Source organism: Neofelis nebulosa, chromosome 2 (assembly GCF_028018385.1).
Source record: "Neofelis nebulosa isolate mNeoNeb1 chromosome 2, mNeoNeb1.pri, whole genome shotgun sequence".
NCBI classification, from domain to species: Eukaryota; Metazoa; Chordata; class Mammalia; order Carnivora; family Felidae; genus Neofelis; species Neofelis nebulosa.
In genome coordinates this window covers 138,851,359-138,870,729 of record NC_080783.1, presented here as the reverse complement: position 1 = coordinate 138,870,729, position 19,371 = coordinate 138,851,359, and the positions used below count along the sequence as shown (strand labels likewise).

Below are 19,371 nucleotides of genomic sequence, written 5' to 3'. Positions count from 1 at the left end.
ACTTACCACATATATAAATTCCTGCTTTTGTGCATGCTGAATACACTTTCTAGATTGCATAGGTTGCAGCACTAACCACATTCAGTTATAGTTAGAGTGGTTTTTTTTAATTTTTTATGTACCTGCTTTTGCGTATAAATTATGAACTTCTAAAAGGCTGGGCCATAGCAGGGATGCAATACCTGTCACTGTGTTTGGTACATAGCAGCTACTCAATAAATAAAACAGCTATAAAAATAGTAATCCCTTATATACCATTTACCATATTGAATGAATAGGATAATTAATAATTCCATATCAACAAAATATTTTTAAATAATAAAAAATTATTATTTTCTAAAAAATAGTATATTTGAGATTTTCACATACAAGTATTTAGTTTACACCACAACTTTGTAGGACAGATGCTGTCTTTCTTCCATAAATAAGTAATTTTTCCTGGGTTCACAATAAGTGGTCAATCTAAAATTTAACCTAGACTTAAAATCCTAATAAAGATGACCATGTAGATTAATATCATACTGTATACCTAAGTTTTAACCTTTCTTTTGAAATCTTAAAACTATATAAATGTACCATTTTTCTCTTGAAATACTTTTTAAAAATAATTGACATTGAGAAATGATGTTTATAAAAAAGGTACCTGGTTGTTGAAGGAGCATTTATTGGATTTTTACAGCATTTTAGAACATAAATGTCAAACCTTGTGAAAAAAAGAATTCTCTACATCCTTATAGGAAGACCTCCTTCATCTCCTGCTCATTTGATAAAGCATCAGACACTCGGCGAAGAGCTCACAAATACTCATTTCACAAAGAAAAGATACTATTAATTATTTAATTAATCAAAAATTCACTAAGGGAATGAAAAACTGTGCTTAGTCTTACACTGGTTTAAAAAAAAAGGTTAAAACTCCTTTTGTTCTACTTATGCTCACAAAAGCCTGGTTTCTATTTTTTGGTGTTGGGGTTTTTTGGTTATAAGTCTATCTAGTGTGTATGAATTATTCCGAATCTTAAATAAAATTATTTGAATTTTAGCCCCAGGGAAAAGTCCAATTCCTTGACGTGTCTCAGTGTGTGAGGCTTCATACCAAAACATATTTTAGAGCAGATATTTAATAAATTTGAAATGTGTTTTGATAATCAATGACAGTTCCTATCTATAAGCATTTACCAAGCTTAAGCTAGAGTCAATCTATTCAGTGAGTGCCTTGGATGAAAAAATCATTATTTTCAACACAAACTAATCTTTTAAATCAATAAACAATAAACATGCATTTTTACAATAATTATATCAAAACTTGGAAGAGGCTAATTAATAAAATGTGCTACATTTTCACATGCCTATAGAAATCACATTTCTAATACTTTAACCCAATTTACCAAGACAGGTCATAGTAGACAGACATCAAGATCAAATGCTGTTAATTTTATTTGCAGAGCTAAATATGAATTTACCTTGTTTGCAATACTTGTGATGAATGATTTGATATCTAGATTAGTTGGACAGCTCTTCTGACAGGGGGCATCAGCACATTTCAAGCACCTAAGAAATAATATAACCAGATTAAAGAAACTATAAGGTAAGTGAGATAATATTATATATATATATTCTCTACCCTACACCCATTCAGTTAGTGTCTAGTAAGAACAAATAAAATTGTGCTATTTTTAGGTACAAAATCTTTTTTTAAGCAGTAAACATAGAGTATCTGGGTTTCATTTTTTGTACACCTTCTGAGATGTATAAAATAGCACCACTCAGGTTAACTGCCCCTTCTCTCCATGTTCCTCCTAGAGATTAAAAGGATCATATTTATTTAAGATACATCATTCACTCATTTACTAAATCAGTCTTTTTTGACCTCTCACTAAACTGACAATGCTCAGAGAATGCAGTCTTTAATGATAAAAGTTTTGTATGCCTTGAAGCCCGCAATTATTATACACACACAAAAGCAAAGTCTCTGTCATTTTACTGCTTGTAACGTCCTTTCTTCCACCCTTCGTCCCTCCCACTTTGTCTCCCACATTTCTTCTATCCCTCCTTCTTTCCCTCCCATCATCTCTCTCTCCCTCCAATTTTCTGATGTTCTTTAACCTCTAAACTATTCACACGGCAACTGGCCTTTGTAGTACATGCTTCAATGCATAGCCCAGATCCACCCCCTTCCAGAATGAAGCATTTATTCCCCTGCTGCTGTGCCCTTAGTCAAAGAGAACAGGCTCAACCAAGGTCGTGTCCCCTTTCTAGTAGCAGCCTGCTTCCAATTACAGGTCAATGAAGAGGTTAGAGCCCAGTCCCCTTGCCCAGACTTGGGGAACAAGTCTGCAGAAATCCATTGCAGCCTTTATTATGGCTGTCTGTCCAATCCTGATTCCTTCACTGTTGCACAAATGTTGATCTTCTAATAAATTTCCTGCATACTAATCCCATCTCAGAATCTGCTTCCTGGAGAACTGACCAGAGACATGTTCAAACTTTAGTGTACCTAAGGACCAGCTTGGTGTCACAGTTTCCACAGAGGAGCCCCTCCTGAGTCTGAGTTATTGGCTTGGGAAACTATTTTGAAAAAAAAAACTAAAAAGCCTTTGAGGTGATTCTGCTATACATGGTTCGGTCCACACAGCAAGAATCATGATTGTATAATTACTACTTCAGGACTGAAACCACGGGCTAGAATGGTCCTTAATTTGCACATTATGTGTGTTATTCATTCATTTATTCATTCACTTAATAAAAATCTAATCAGTCTCTGTTACATGGCAGAACCTTGGATATAAAATTGATGACCACCATGGTCCTACTCTCATGCACCTTGAGATTTGGAGGAAGTTCACACATATAAAAGGCAACTGTAGTTGTCAATGTGAATTTGGGTGAAAATAGCATGCTTAGGGAGGATATCAGAGGAACTGTACTACTGGAGGCGGAGAGTCAGGGAAAGCTGATTGGGAGCAGTAACACTCAAAAGGAAGAGTGAAGAATGAGTGGGCATTAGGGAAGAGGAAAATGGTGGGATTTGGAGTGTAAGGTCACTCAAGAGAATAAGTCAGTATGTGCCCAGGTCTGGAGAAAAGTACAAGGTACATAAACTAATGCAGTCTGGTCTGTCACACAGGGAGAACAGGAGTAGAGAAGAATCAGGCTGGAAATCTGAAACTTAAGATACACCACTGTCACTCCTGTAAGAAGTCCAGAATTCTCCAAGAATTTCATTGAGAATGAATCCTACACTGCTTGGTGACAAAGGTGACTAGCTAGCTCATTTTCTATCTACTTCCATGTGTAAAGACCTTGGTTCATTTCCTTTGAGAAAACAATACTGGTCTCCTTGTCATTCTTTTGTGAGTAGGAGAGTTCTCTTCATTGTCTGAACCAATTTCTCAGCACCTAATTAATATCTTGTTTTTAAATCTGATCTCTTTTCTCTGGTTTGTGCCCTTAGCCTTCTCTCTAAATTAAATTTTACACAATGAGTACCGAAGGCTTTTCATAATCAATTGTCTTCTCTGAAATGTAGTCATTAAACCTCTCCCCTATCATTTCTCTAAATGCCATTGTTAGATTCACATTTATCATTTAGTTGAATTCCTATCTTCTCATACTTATGATTTTTTCCCTAAAACACTGTCACTGAGTTCAAAAAGAACTTCTTGAAAGTGTAATCAGCAGCATACATTGCAAAACAATGCAAACAGAGCATAATACATGGTCTATTTGGTCTATGATGTTGAAATGAGGTGATACTTTATGTGTTATCTTCACATGGATAAATATGTTGAGCATTATTAGTGGCTAGAAAGGATCTCCTATTATGTAGTAAAATAAAATAGCTAGAAATTTGGCAAATAATATGCCATCTTAAGTATCTTCTAATTTATAAAAAAAAGTCATTTCAACAGTTTTAAAAATATCTGGCAATTCACAGGAATAAAGCAACAAATGTACTTATTTGTTTCATATTGTGTATATGTGTGTATATATATATATGTCTGTGTACATGTGTATACATATCACTTATGTCATATAGATTCTGCTTATCCCTAATGAACTCGCAAGTTTCCTACCTTTCTTTTTTCTAATACCCAACCTGAATAATAAGGCAATTAAAATATAAAGTTATAATGTCAGCAGGTATGAATGAGCCAAATTAATGCACAGTGTATTGTCCTGTTCTTCTAGAGAAATCTTAAATTCAACATAAACAGATTCACTTAACAGCACTGACAATGTAAGGATTTTTAGTTGTGGTTATTAAGCCTCTTTACCAAATAATTCCCTTTTTATTATTGAGCTAGTTCACAAATAACAGCTGTTGGAAATGTCAGATGTTAATGAGGCAGGGCAATGCAAACCTGAATTGTAGCATTCTTTTTTTCTTTGGTGCCATGAATATGCCAGAATGGGCAGACTCTGATAATAATACCATCTTGCAATTCTCTAAGCGCTCTGCAGACTAAAGTGCATCGGGCTGCCATTAATCCCACTTATCACTCTGACAGCTCAGTAATTACACTACTGCTATAACCAGGTAGTCCTAATAAAATATCAACCACTGCACTGGAATGCATACTGGTGAGATGTTTTATTAAACTTGGGGGGGGGGGGAGGGTTGATCATCAAGTGACATTAGTGTTGACCTATTTTTCTATTTGACAATAAATTATCCTTTGACCATGCCATAATAGATATTACAGAGTGCATTTACTGTACCAAATCAGAAAGGTACTGCATTACAATGATGTAGGCAAATGGTGTAAATAAAATAGCAGAAATGCATGTCAGAATGTTATTACCTAAATTGCTTTAAATGATTGATACCATGAAAAATCACAGACACAGTACTTAGGGGAATATGTCAACAATTATTGTAAACCACCATTCTACATAAATTTTTCCTAAGAAGTAACATTTAAATTACACTTGTTTTTATCTTCATTCATTTAATTCCCCTTTTATGTTTCAAAGTTACTCTGTTACAATGCAATTTATTTTTAAATGCACTATAAGAGCCAAAAGTTAATTCAGATAAACAATCATGTAATATTTTTAATCCCCAAATAATTATATTTATACCAAAAGGAGGATTTTAGATTTTTTAAAGCAATGAAACATCTTAGATTTTTTACTAGTGATAAACTTTTTTCAATTCCACATTTAATAGAGGGCATAACAATGGATTTCATTAAAAGCAAAATATAGAATCCTTAATAATGTTAATCCTTCATGATTCAACATGACCATAAAAAATGTATGAAAACTTTAGTACTGCTACTTAAGGGACAAAAACTATTAAAGATATAAAGATCTTTCTCCAGGGAAAGGGAGCCATGATTCCTCCCCCAAATATTAGTGAACTTGGACAGTTTTAGTCTATAGAATAACACCAAAAAAAATTATACTAAGTAAAGAAATGAACATTTCATTCTTTACACATCTGAGAACAGATGCCAGCTTCTTTTATTGTTAAGCATCCATAGCAGCTGGAATTGTGACCTATGCTTGTTAAAGAATTTTCTAATCCATGAGTTTAAATAACAGTTTCTTCCTCAATTAAAAAAAAATAAATAAATCAGAGGCACATAGGTGGCTCAGTCAGTTAAGTGTCCAACTCCTGATTTCATTTCAGGTTACGATCTCACAGTTGTGAGATGTAGCCTCACATTGGACTTGGTGCTGGGTGTAGGCTTGCTTAGGATTCTCTTTCTGCTTCTCTGCCCTTTCCCCACTCATATTGCATTGTCTTTGTTTTTTTGCTAGACTGGGTTCAATCAAGTTAGCACTGTTTGATCAGGCTATGTATAATCTATACTAGTCTATATGTAATCAAACTGAGCAAGTTAATATTTACCTAGAAAAATTTTAAGATATTTTCCTAACATTGATGTCGTGTTACCTCAGATCTTTGGAAGATCTACCTTGATTTGGAAGGTCTAACTAACTGAAATGTAGTGGATAGGTATAGGATCTAACCTCCATACCCTATAATCACCAGTATAGGCAAATAGGTAGTCTAATATCCTACCCCAATTTGGCAATATTTCTACTGAAATGGCACATAATTGAATGGAAGGAATGTAAATCAAGGAATGTAAATCAACCCCCCGGGGGAGGGGGTTGGAAGTGTTTAATATATATCTGAATTCCACAGCTTGCAATCCTTGTACCAGATCCCATCACAATGAAAAGACCCAAGAAAGATGGTTGATATCTTTAAAACATAATGAGACCAATTCAATGTTCTGATATATGAAACAGTCAAGAGCAATTCTCAGATTCCAAATATTCTCTTTACATCTCTCAATATTCAATTAATAGCCTCTCCTATATGTTTCCTGACTCTGCTTCTCTAATTACACAACAGATTCTTACTAGCTCAGGGATATTTGGAACTAACTTTGAATATTCCTAATATATATCCTGGCCCAGCTTCTACAGTCAGCTGGCTGGGAAGGTATAGCAACATTGTTAAAGGTAACTGAACTTTTTAAGTTGTGCACCAATCTGTCTTGGTGATGCTGAACCAGTGATATTCATGTTTTAGACTTCTAATAATTACATAATTTGTAGGTAATATTAAAACATAATTTTTAACTAGAGCTATTTATCCTCTAGAAATTACCATTCATTTATAGGTGTTTTAAGACAGTTCAAAACAAGCAAGATTTAGAACAGAACACAATTCATAGGACCGATACTCAAAATATCTTGTTGGATTATCATGATCATGAGTCTAGTGATAAAACATAGTTAAAAACTCTTCTACAATCTTTCTGTAGTCTATACCAGAGAATTACTGGTTTTCTCAGATATGAGTGGCTAAAAAATGTCTTTTACACTTTTTGTATATTTTTAATTAAAAGGAAGGCCTTCAGTTAAATTTTGATACTCATTTTTGATCTTCATATATGACTGATTCTTAAAAATTAATAAGATGGCTTTTATTTCCACTTCATAGACGAGAGTATTGAGGCTCCAGAAATCTCCCAGAAGCATAAGGATACCAGTGGCCAAGGCAGTTGAGGAAACTACTAAAATGCATTTACCACCTTACACTCAGGACTATCCCATTCACGTATGAAGACAGGTTAGAATTTTAAAAGATGATGTTCTACTGACCTTATCTCTTTGCAACATCACTGCCTCCTTGCCAGAGTAATTTGAAGACAGAAAAAAGCAGTTAAGATGTCACAGCTAGAAAAAGGCTACAGTATCCTCTCTCTTGGAGTCCAATTTTAGTTTAAGGAAAAAAAAGTAAAAGGTTTCAAGAAGTTTCTCAAGTCAAGAGGAAAACATTAGGGTTTTACAATCTCACATGGTTTCAAAGGCTTATATAACCTTAGTAGTCATTGAGGCACTAATTCCTAAATTTAGGAAGCTAATTTCATTAAATTTTAATAACTTTCATATAGCCACTTCTATTAGAAAGATACTTTTCAAACATACTTTATTTTTTTAATTAAGTATGCTAAAAAACCTCAAGAGCAGAAGAAGCCACAAATTCATGTATATCTTATCCTACAAGCAAATAAAATAGTTCCATAAAAACTTAGTGCATACAACCTTCTGAAAAATTTTTAAACACATTTTCCTATTTTACTACACAAAGAGAGTATCATCATAAGTCTTTGAGGATGCTGCTCTTAAGAGCAGTTTAAACTTAGATTTTTCTCTTTCTCACAAGAGAAGATGGAAATTGAAAATCAGTTTTTGTGTCGCACACAGGTGGAAAAAAGGATGGGGTGGAATCAGTGTACCTGAATAACTGTAGGAAGAGTCGCTGAAAGAAAATAAACACACCACTGCTACATACAGAAGATAAAACCAAGTGGGTATGAAAAGAGAAACAAGTCTAACTAAAGGAAGGGGAGTCAGTCCTCAAGGCTTTCAGAATCTACTGGGGCTTTAAAATATTAGAAATAGAAATACTAAACAATAAGACAAGATTTAAATAACACTACCAAACAACAGTATCATAATGTGTAAAGAAAACAAAATGTATTTGCCAAATGTATGGTACTGATGATAATTACGCTAAGACTTACGGGGGAGAATGGGATCACTAAAGGTTGTAGTAGCACGGGAAGAGCACCCCCATTTCCAATTTCTCTCTGTTACCAATTTATTTAAAGAGTAGAGCATCATACCTACCAACTATTGTTGAAATTGTTGAAATGGAATAAAATATAAGTTACTGCAACTATTAATTAATATTACACATTCATGTTTTTTATATATCAATAATATAGAAACAGTTAAAGTCAAATATAAAACAAACATAAAAATATTTATTTAATGTTTTTCTGCCTAGGAGACATCTAGATATTAAAATCTCTAATATAATTTGATCCCAGTCACTTGCAGTCTATAGAGGCAGACTTTAATAATTAAGAAAAACAGAGAATATCATTGATAAAAGCTCTGCTTTATGTCCTGAAGGGATGGTCTTCTTGGCAACACTCTCTTAGGAAACCATTCTTTATCCATCTTAAAGATGGTGGGGATTGAGAATACTTAAGGAGACTAAGGAAGATGCTAGATTCAAGAAGAAGATAAAGAGCTTTCTCTGTCTTGCAGTAATGACATAGTGATAAGCCATGTACCTAGGTAAGAGTTCCTTGTAAAATGTGGCTATTCTAAAAACAGCCAGCAAAAATAAGACTGAATATGTATATGTGTATACACACACACACACACACACACACACACACACACACACAGACTTATGCAAATTGTAATGTTAACTAAGTGCTCAAATGTGCTTGCTTCTCCAAAGCCTTTAAATGTACTCACTGAGAAAGCATAGCACACAGGTGAAGAGAGAAGGCTCTGGTGCTTGAGTGCCCATATTTAATTACTGACTTCACTTTATTGGTTTTAAGACTTTAGGCAAATGACTTAAATTCTCTGGGCATCAGCTTTCTCACATGCAAACGCAGAGAATAATTTGTACTTCAGAAATTTATTATAAATTTTTAAATTATATATTCACATTAATAATATGTACATCTTTAGTTACTTAACAGGCTTTCTTATAATCATTAAAATGCTCTGAAAGTTATATGGTACTTTGTCTAATGTGGAAGGAGTTGCTTAAGAATCACAGCACAATGTTTTACTGCTATTTATAGACAGTAAACAGAATGGATATCTGACAAACATAAATATATGCTTAAAGTCTTCATTTTCTCATGAGTTTTCAAAAGGAAGAGAAATTATTTCTATCTCAGGAGAATCAGAGAAGCCTTCTTTGACAGAGATACTTATGCTAGAGTAGGAGCACAACTGGGATTTTACCATGTGTAGATATGAGTATACCAGAGCTTACTATCAAAAGCAAGTTCTGGATGCATATTTGTTGTTCTCTGTAAGACACACAGCAACTACCATGGATCATATACATTTTAAGTACCAATAATGTGGAGTGAGAGAATGAATGAAAGGAATGAGGGGAAAAGAAACTTCTACCTAATGCAATCCAAAAACAAGACAAAATAAAACAAAAAGACTACAGATTCATCCAGGGCAGAGACTATAATTCATCTTTGGTTCTCAGTATCTATGCTAGCAGTTGGCCCATATGGAGTTGCTCATACATGTTTATGGAAAACTCGTTATTCACTGCACTTCTTCAGGAATCAAATCCCTAAAACACATGTCAATCTCATCAGTGATCCGAGGCTATTTATACTGAATCCGTTCTTCTTAGGGCTTTGGTTTGTTGCTCCATGCTAATAGTATGAGGTAAAAAATAATCTCCTCTTAAAAATTAGTTAAATTCTAAGATGACAGGTTGGACTACACAATATACTGTGAAGTTTGTGCTTTTGAAAATGCCTATATCCTTACTAAAAGTGTAACTTATCTTTATTATGGATGTATAGCCAAGCATTTATCTAAGGAATGCAAATTGTAAATATGAGAATCTATGTGATAAAAGATGCTTTTCTTTATTCCTGCTCCACAGATCATCTCCTAGTACCTCCATATTTTCATGCCTATGTTAGGCATATTTCTCCCTTCCTGGTTTTTTGTTGTTTTTTTTTTTTTTTTGGCTGTCAAATGATCCTTTATTGAAATATTTTCCATTGTGGTTCTTAAGTAGCTGGGCATTCCGCAGCACCACTAATGACATCATCTATGATGTCGTGAGGGTGGCTGCCATCAACCTTGCAGGCCACAGGATCTCTTTAATGGCTCCGGAGAGTATTCTGGCTAAAGACTGGTGCTGCATCTGTGGGGCAATGTTGACAATATCATCAAAAGTGATATTTCCACTGTGCTTAATGTTTTTCTGCTTCTTTCTGTCTCTTGGCAGTTCCTCGATGGCTTTGAAATTCAGGGCAGAGGCAGAAGGTACCACCTCAATCTGGTCCTTTCTGTTGTAAATGTTCAGTTTCACTGTAATCCTCAGATCCTCCAAATCACCAGTTGCCTTGGCAATGTCATCACTAACCTTTTTTGGAGACAGACCATGGAGCAGATCTTCGAGGCAAGGGCAGACCTGGCACTGACTTCCCCACCAGTGTACCTCAGATATATGACTTTGACCTCACTGGGAATGGACTTAGGCAGCATGGTAGAGGCAGCTGGTGTCTGATGAAAGCGGATTCGGGATGACAAAAGACAATTGCACATTTCCTTCTTCTGAGCCCAAGGCCAAAAGCACTCCCTTCCTCTTCTCAATTGCTGCCACATGGTAAGGTAGAAATAAAGAACTTCTTACCCTCCATGGAAGGGTAGCACTTTCCTATATACTATCTATGTACAAATATGGTCTTTCCCTAGGTAACTATTTATAATTAATAAAATACCTGTATTTATATGCCATTTTAATTTGAATAAGTTTATATACATGTGAATACATATACCCATAATAAAATCAGTTACATGTTTAGTTAGCAGGTAGCCATTTTCAAAAAATCAAGCCTCACAATACATTTTATAATCCTACCTACCATTTTCAACTTAACTACAAGTTATGTGTATTTTTTCCAACCCAGCATACTGTTGCTCATCACAATTGTGGTTCCCCTCACATTCTAGGCAGCTGTTAGATGATGCTCAATATACTTTTGATCCTTTACAGACCTTAGAGGGAACTGGGTGACAGTACTGACAGTTTTTATTATAGCTTTCCTACTACTCAATAATCTTATTTCACCTGGACTATATCCCCAGTAGTGTCATAAACTCTTTGATTTATATTGAGGATCTTTCCAGGCTTCTTAGAAAAAAGACATAATTTTTTATAGCATATCCATATGCTGTGCAAATTATCTTCTCAAATTTTGAACCACCTGTTGTATGTTTAACTTAATGTCAATGAAGCCTCTATATGAAGGTAACAAAAAAGTGATATATATTAGTCATAGATGCCCTAAAAGTCAACTTATCAGTAAGTTTCAAAACTGAAAAAGCTGTATATTTTGTGACTTATGTGAAGGCAATTTCAGAAATAACAATAATAGTAATACTAACAGACTGTTATTTGGTTTCTAATAATAAAGACATAAAATAGAAAAAAAAGTCAAAGAGTTTAATCAGCAAATAAAATAGGCTATTTATTATGATACAATTCCTGGATTTATGTGACACATTAACTATGAAAAAATAATATCTGTAAATATGTAAACCTACTTAAGGGCAGTGGGCTAGTATTTTAGATTTAACATTTATACAATGTTATACGGCTTGAGTTCTTTTTTTTGTAATGAGCAAGTATAACATGTAATTTAAAATTTAACATACTTTGACACTGGCAGCTAAAATCACAATATCCTGTGTAATTTTAATTTCTTTACTTTGGTCATTTGAATTGACCAAGGAAAAACTAACCAATGATGCTGCCATAGTCTCTTTTCCTTTCCCTGAAAACTCCAAAAGTCTTCTGAAAGATTCAGTCAAGAGTTTTTAAAAAGAGTTTTAACAATGGAATATACTTCTGAGTAGCTGGTGGTTCACAAAAGCTAACAGAACAAAGGGTTAGGTCTCCTCAAATAAACAGTGAGTGAGTGATAGCACAAGTACTGAAGGGACTCATTAAGTTAAGACAACAGTGGAAGAAACTATTTGGCCTTAAAATAATACTATATCATTCACCAATAATAGAATTCAGAAACAAATTTATCCACATGTTAGCTATCTAGGTATTATAGCACAGGAGGAATAATTCAACTTAAAGTTATGAAAAAACCACAATGTTCTAAGTTCTGTGCTGGTGAAGGGGAGGATTTACTGAAGTTTACTTGAAGACGGTTAAAAATAAACTGGACTTACTTCATGTAAAAGAGATTTGTCTAGTTTTTTTTTTCTTTCTAAGTGCAACAGCGACTATATTTCAGGTGCTGAAAGAACAGATTTGGAGAGCAATAGCCAGATCTGGATTTTCTTTCTGTTGGAACTATTTAGTTTCATGAGTGCAACCTACACAATTTATCTAAAAGTTTTCCTCCATAAAAAGGATGTCATTTCCCCCTTTCAAAAAGTAAACACCTGCCTGCACACAATTAATTTAAATTAAATTTAAATTTAAATATTCATTCCTAATTGGAATCTATGTTGATTATCCTAAGTAAAAGAAGAATGTATTCAGCACAATTTTTTTTAAAGATCATGACATTCTTCTGCTTACAGGAGAATTTTTCACAAAATGACCTTTAAGCCTTGGCTCCTACCTGATTCATTCCTACAGTTCCAGCTATACCACTTGTCCTACTCTAGAGCCCTCTGATTCTATGAGCACAAGTCATTTTTCAGCCTCTAAGCATTCCAGTATGTTCTCTGCCTCAAAAGCCACACTTGAAGCCTGCTTCAGAATTCAGTTTAGGTGTTTCTCATGGAGCTCCCTGGTTCTTGCCATTCCAATCTCCCAAAATACCGTGTGGGTTCCTTTATCAAAGCAATTATCACATTGGAATGCAACAGCTGGTTCACTTTCCTGATGTCTCTTCTATTTCCTCTTTCAGTGAGAAATGGTTGTGTTCCTTTGTCTTTGCTGTTGGTTTTCTTGGAAATAGATTAATTTGAAACTGGATAAAAAAAGGCAGCCAGAATTTTAGTAATAACTCCAGTTACTGCTGTTAATGTTTGGAAAAAAATAGATCTTTTAATAATTTTTCTTCACACTTATGTAAATAATACACACATATAATGGAAAATGTTTATCTTTTGTTTAATTTATTGAGTAAATATTTATTTAAAGCTAGTACTATATGCTAGTGCTATGCCATGTTTTAAAAGTATTATCTCATTTAATCTTCATATTCACTCGATGAGGCAGATATAAATATTAACTCACTATATCTTTACAAGAACCTGATGGGATAGGTACTGTTGCAATTCTCACTTTAAAGATAAAGACAATAAGGTACACAATTTCCTTCTCTGTTTTAGGTTTGAAATATTTTATTTCCTATTTCTGTGATCCTGGTGATCATTAAGAAATTAATAAAAATACCCTAAGGGTCTGTGATTGACAGTTTTCTCTTCTATTTCATTCTAAAATTTTAATAGCATATGATAATGTCAGAGCTTGCCTCACAGTTTGTGAAATCCAGATTCAGGACTCTTATCCAGGTCTGACTTTCTCCAAAGCCCAGCCTGTAGGCATCATCATTTCATTTCTCTAGTAGTTCTCCTTGTAATGATAGCCAGTAGCCCCAAAGAACCTGAGAAAGATTTTCTGATATAACAGATAAAAGCCACGCATGTTATAGCATTATTATGCTATATATTCCATAAATGGTTGCCTTAAAAAACAATCTAACAAAACTCCTCATTTACTTCACAAAGTACTCAGCAATAATACTTGCAGATCCTGATATCTTTACAAGGCATTTTCTTATATGTAAATTACCCATCAAGAAATTAGGAAGATCAGTCTTTCCAACAGAAATACCAGACAGACAAAATAAAAGCAATTAGAAACATTCTATAATATCACAAATAGAAGTCATAACAGATAAAATAAAAACATATTTGACATCTATAATCATGACCAAGCCCAAAATAATTACGTCATTATGCAACATTTGGAACATTATATACTGCAGCAAAAAAAAAAAGTAAAGGCCAAAATGTCCCCATTAAAGTTGCTGTGCAGACCACTATTACTTCCTATGAGGTTCTCTCTGAAATAACTTAGACATTATTCCAGTCCTTAGGAGTTTACACCTAAGAGTTGATGCTGACATTGCACATGAAGAATATGCAGAACTTTCAGGAAATTAATGAATATGGGAGAAAAACAGATAAGAATATAAATGCTTAATCTTCTCAATTTAATTCACATCTTAAGGTGGACCAAAATTTCAGGCAATGGCACTGCTTGGTAAAGGAACTAATGTGAAAATGGCCTGATCATTATCAGAACATTCTTACAAAAAATTATTCTAAAAAAAATTAGCTTACAAGCTAAAGGACACAAATTCAGAAATAATACCTTGAACATAGTCATCAAAATTAGCTGCCTACAGCTTAATACAATTTAAACTGTAAAAATAGGAAAATAAAAAAGCTAAGGGCAAATAATATATATTTTTGTAAAAATGGAAAATTCCATTGACTATGCTTCTCATTATAACACTGACAATGCTGTCATAGTATGTTACATGCACCATTAAATTTAAGAAAGCTGAATGAAGAATTCCAGTGAAGGTAATAGAACTTAAATGTGTTCATGGTATGTGGAATCTTAACATATTATTTCCTTCGTTCTTTTGTTCTTTCCTTCCTTCCCTACTTCCTCAATCAACAAATACGTACAGTACATTTGTTATTTGCTAGGTATTTAGGTAGATGGTAAAGATACCAATATGAACAAGACATGGGCTCTGCCTTCAAGAAGCTCACAGTGAAGAAGTCAGACTCATGAATATACATTCTCATGATGTGAAGATATGGTAATGGAGAGGTGAGAGATACACAGACTTGCCCCAAGTTTAGAGGTACCCCCATCTGTTCACTCCTCTAGCTTCAACACCAATATAATGCTAAAAATACAATAAGTGGATTTTTTTTTTCTTCAGACTGTGTGTGTGTGTGTGTGTGTGTGTGTGTGTGTGTGTGTGTGTGCGTGCGTCTGTGTCTCTTATGGGCAGGCCAAGAAATATAGAACTTGAGGAAGATATGTGAAAGACTAGAAGTATTTACTACCATCTACTGAAAGTGGCATAGAGCTCTCTGCCCAACTACTTCTGGATTCACCTCAGTCGCAAACAGATCATCTCTTAACTGATCTCTCTTCTTTTACCCATATACAATCCATTAAGTACTTATCACAAAACACCATAAAAGAAAATGTAGTGTGATGGATTCTGGATTTAAACCCAGCTCTATCCTTATTAGCTTTGTGATGCCAGAACAATTATTTAAATTATTTGTGCCCCCAACTTCTTCCTATATCTTGCTAATTATAGGCTAGACATCATACCATTATAGGGATGATTTAAAAAAATTCACATATGTAAAACATTTAGTGCCTGCCTTATAAGTGCTTAATAACATAAATCATTGTAAATTGTATGTATGATTACGAACAATGGAGAATACAATGGAATAAATGAGCACTGTTTTTCAGTAGCTACTGGGAAGCACAGTTTTATGGTGAAATTGTAAAATAATAACTACCACGTGGTTCCTGTGAAAATTAAATGAGATAATTATGAAGAGCACCAACAACAATGTCATGCTCATAGTAGCTGCTCAATAAATGAAAAACATAAATGAAAAATATCTTCCAAGCCAATTCAAGGGAGCTTGTAGAATACAGAAGTGAAGTGGTATAATTTTGAAAAAAGAAAGTATAACCAGGAGAGATCATGAGGAATAAAATATGTGATATAAGTGCTAGTGTATCCATAAGGTTTATAATGAAATTAGCAGTCACACCACAGAGCCAAGCATGTCCACAGATACATAGCATGATGAATTACACTTAGCAATGACTTGGTACTCATTATTTCATTTCTCCAAGTGATCTCTTCTTTACTTCATCAATAACAGTTTTGATGAGACTGCTTCAGTAACCAATTCCACATTTGGGTAGTCAGTGTAGGCAAACCTAATTTGTCAACAATGAAAAGATGTATTAGAACCTAGGATGGTGGGAGTAGTCAGGGAGGCAAATGAATCTCCCTTTGTCAAGGGAAACTCTGTGATAGAGGTATACTTCTTTTTGACTCCTTTATTTCCCACACCTAAAATGGATATTCTTACAATACATGAATTTCATATGATGAGACACCTAAGTTTTCAACTTTAAGTATACAGAAAGAGAAAGAGAAACTTGTTTAAAAAATAACTTTGGAGAATACATTTTTCTTATGTACCCCATTTTCATTCAAGCTGTGAAATGTCCCACCTCTTCCCATCTTGCCATTTTTTTAAGGTGAACTTCTCAGAACAAACCCACTGAGAAGAAATTGGTTTGCAAGCTAGTCAGATATTAATCTATTCTCCCAGCATAGTGGGTGCATAAATCTTTTTTATTGAAGAGGTGCTGTTAAAGTTCTATATATAAGGCGACAGTACAATATTGATTTTGGTAATGCTAATACAAAAGCAGTATTTTTAGTTAAACATACTATATTCTTTCCATTTTCCTGCCTTTGTTTTTGCTTTTTCCCTTAATACAAAATGCATAATTCCTCACTCATACACCTCATCTGACAAATTCCTGGGTATCCTCCAAGATATAACACAGGTATCATTTCCTCTTGAGAAGCCTTCCTCAATTACCTCCTCACTTCTTAAAGGTTATTAATTTACTTCTTCATATCCCCACATTTTCACATTTTTTTATATAATTATTTTTTTTAATTAACTGCATCCACAAATAGCTGATAGGTCTCAGGAGGACATTCATTCATTCAACAAATATAGTTTGAGTGCCTGTTAGGTGCAAGGCCAGGGGAAAATAATAGCTACTAAAACAGACACAGATACTTCCTTTCTGTAGCTAGGAGTTAAACAAACAAACAAACAAACAAACAAACAAACAAACAAACAAACATTTCTCTGCAAACAAAGATAAATTGTGATAGCATAAAGCAATGGGATTAAGGGATCCTGGAAGTTCTTCCTGCCATCTCGAGGATGAGTAGAAATCAACTAGATTGAGAAGAGAAAAGGAGGAGGCAGAGGAAACAGATGTGCAAATGCCATGAGATGGCAGGAGGCTCAGCAGGTTGGAGGGTTTGAAGGAAGATCCTGGTGTCTGGAGCAGGAGAGTGAGGGGGAGGGTGTCTGACAAGGGCAGAGAGACTGCTGATTTAGTCCAGTACTTCCAGCAGCTAGCCATACCAGCTGCTCAACAAATGTCAGCTGAATAAATAAATGAGTAATAATAATAATAAAAAGAGGACTATGCACAAGCTTGAATTTTGAGGGTTTGTATTATTCTTACCTTGGGAAAATTAAAATTTTTACAAGGTAATTTACTTCCCATTACTACAAAAACAGAAATATTTTTGCCTTGTTAAGACTTTCCTCTTTTCATATATTTAAAAGTAATTTAGAGAGCTATAATTCAGTACTAAATACAGTATATAAAGTATTTATGATCAGCTAATTTGAAAAACAAGCATATTACATACATCTGCTTCCAAAAGAAATATTTGTAGTATTTTCAAAGTTTCACTGTGGATTCCAAAGGGATATAAATTCTGTAATCTCTTTGGGGGAAAAATGATCATCATTTTCCACATACCCTTATCAAATGAAGGAAGTTTGGACCTCAACATTTTGTTGTCTGCATTACTAAATTCCCATAATGCACACTGCCCAAGTAAAAGGAACACCTGCCCCTGATTATATCATTTATAGACATCTCCCATCACACAGTGATTCAGTCATGAAGCAAATATACTTAAAAATAAACTCTCAGAGGAAAACACATTCAAGAATCTAATTCATAACTGCCTTTCTACATTGAAAAAGCACTGAGCAAAGGGTGCTTTCTGGGTCCTATTCTGTTACTGACAAATTATACAACTCTGATCAAAGCATTAACCTGATTTAGTCTCAGTTTTCTTATCTTTCAGGAATGGGTATGCAATTAGGTGCCTTCTAGTACAAAAAGACCATGATCTGATGTTCTCTTAATATGTTTCTCAAATGTTAAGATATTATGACAGCAAAAATATTTCAAAAAACAATAACAAGGACCACTTTCAGTTTTCAGTTGGGGGGAAGTTCGATAAAGAATCACCAAAATTTGGGGGCACCTGGGTGGCTCAGTCGGTTAAGCATTCGACTTTAGCTCAAGTCATGATCTCACGGCTTGTGGGTTAAAGCCCATGGCTTTGGGCTCTGTGCAGACAGGTCAGAGCCTAGAGCCGGCTACAGAATCTGTGTCTTCCTCTCTCTCTGCTCCTTCCCTCCTGGTGCTCTGTCTCTCTCTCTCTCTCCCCCTATTTAATTCCATTTTTAGGTGTAAGGAACTGATCTCCTCTACCTATACTACAATAAGAAATTTCTATTTATTTCTATCTACATCATGCCATTTTAGCACCCAGCAAAGGAAACATCAAGCTCCTTTTCTAGAAAGTGTACCACAAAATAATCAAAAGAATACTGAGTGGGCCAGAAAATAGGGATTTATATCCTGTCACTGCCACTAGGAGGTTATGGGGATTGGATAAGCCATCTAATCTTTCTTTGTCTAACTTTTTCCATTTGCGAAATGAGATAATACTTATTTTAGAATCATTAGAAATACATAAAGTGTTGAAACACAAGTAGCTATTCAAAACACACTTATTCACTTGTACATTCTGTCTGCTAGTGTCCATACCTACCCCACAAATGTGTAGCATGCCTCCCTGGAGCTAAGTCTTATGGATTATGTTATGTTTACTTACTACCCTACCTATAAACCAGCATTACTAAATCCCACAGACACAAACCTTTCCTAAGGACCTAAAATTCCAAAGTATATGCTGACTACTCATTAGGTAAGATTTTTTATTCCTTGTCCTGCCTCTCCATGTTTCTAATCTATGCTTCTTAAAATTGCTACAATCCTGGCTTTTGAATCTTCAATGCCCATTTGGCTTCTAATGTTATACTTATTAACTCTTAAGTAATATAACAAATTTATCCATATGGCTTCTTCTTAACCTTATAACTGTCTGATATTTTCTTTCCCTCTAGCCATCAAGTAATGTCAGAGTAGAAATTTGCATTTATCCACACTAACGTTGGTATATTTAGAAGAAAAGTAATGAATTATGTTTTTAATACTATGTAGAAACCACTACATACTGATTTTTTTAAATTTTTTTTAACGTTTATTTATTTTTGAGACAGAGAGAGACAGAGCATGAACAGGGGAGGGTCAGAGAAAGAGGGAGACACAGAATC

The 19,371-nt window shown here is 34.4% G+C and overlaps 1 protein-coding gene and 1 pseudogene across 1 annotated transcript in view; both read right to left on the bottom strand.

Moving 5' to 3' along the window:
* The window catches only part of DPYD (dihydropyrimidine dehydrogenase), an 863,407-nt gene that overhangs the window by 661,661 nt on the left and 182,375 nt on the right, over positions 1-19,371 (bottom strand). Inside the window, exon 4 of the mRNA XM_058695679.1 lies at positions 1,461-1,548. Within this exon, the coding sequence (XP_058551662.1) occupies positions 1,461-1,548 (88 nt within the window). The remainder of the gene's footprint in view (positions 1-1,460; positions 1,549-19,371) is intronic.
* LOC131492063 (large ribosomal subunit protein uL11-like) lies at positions 9,041-18,410 on the bottom strand (annotated as a pseudogene).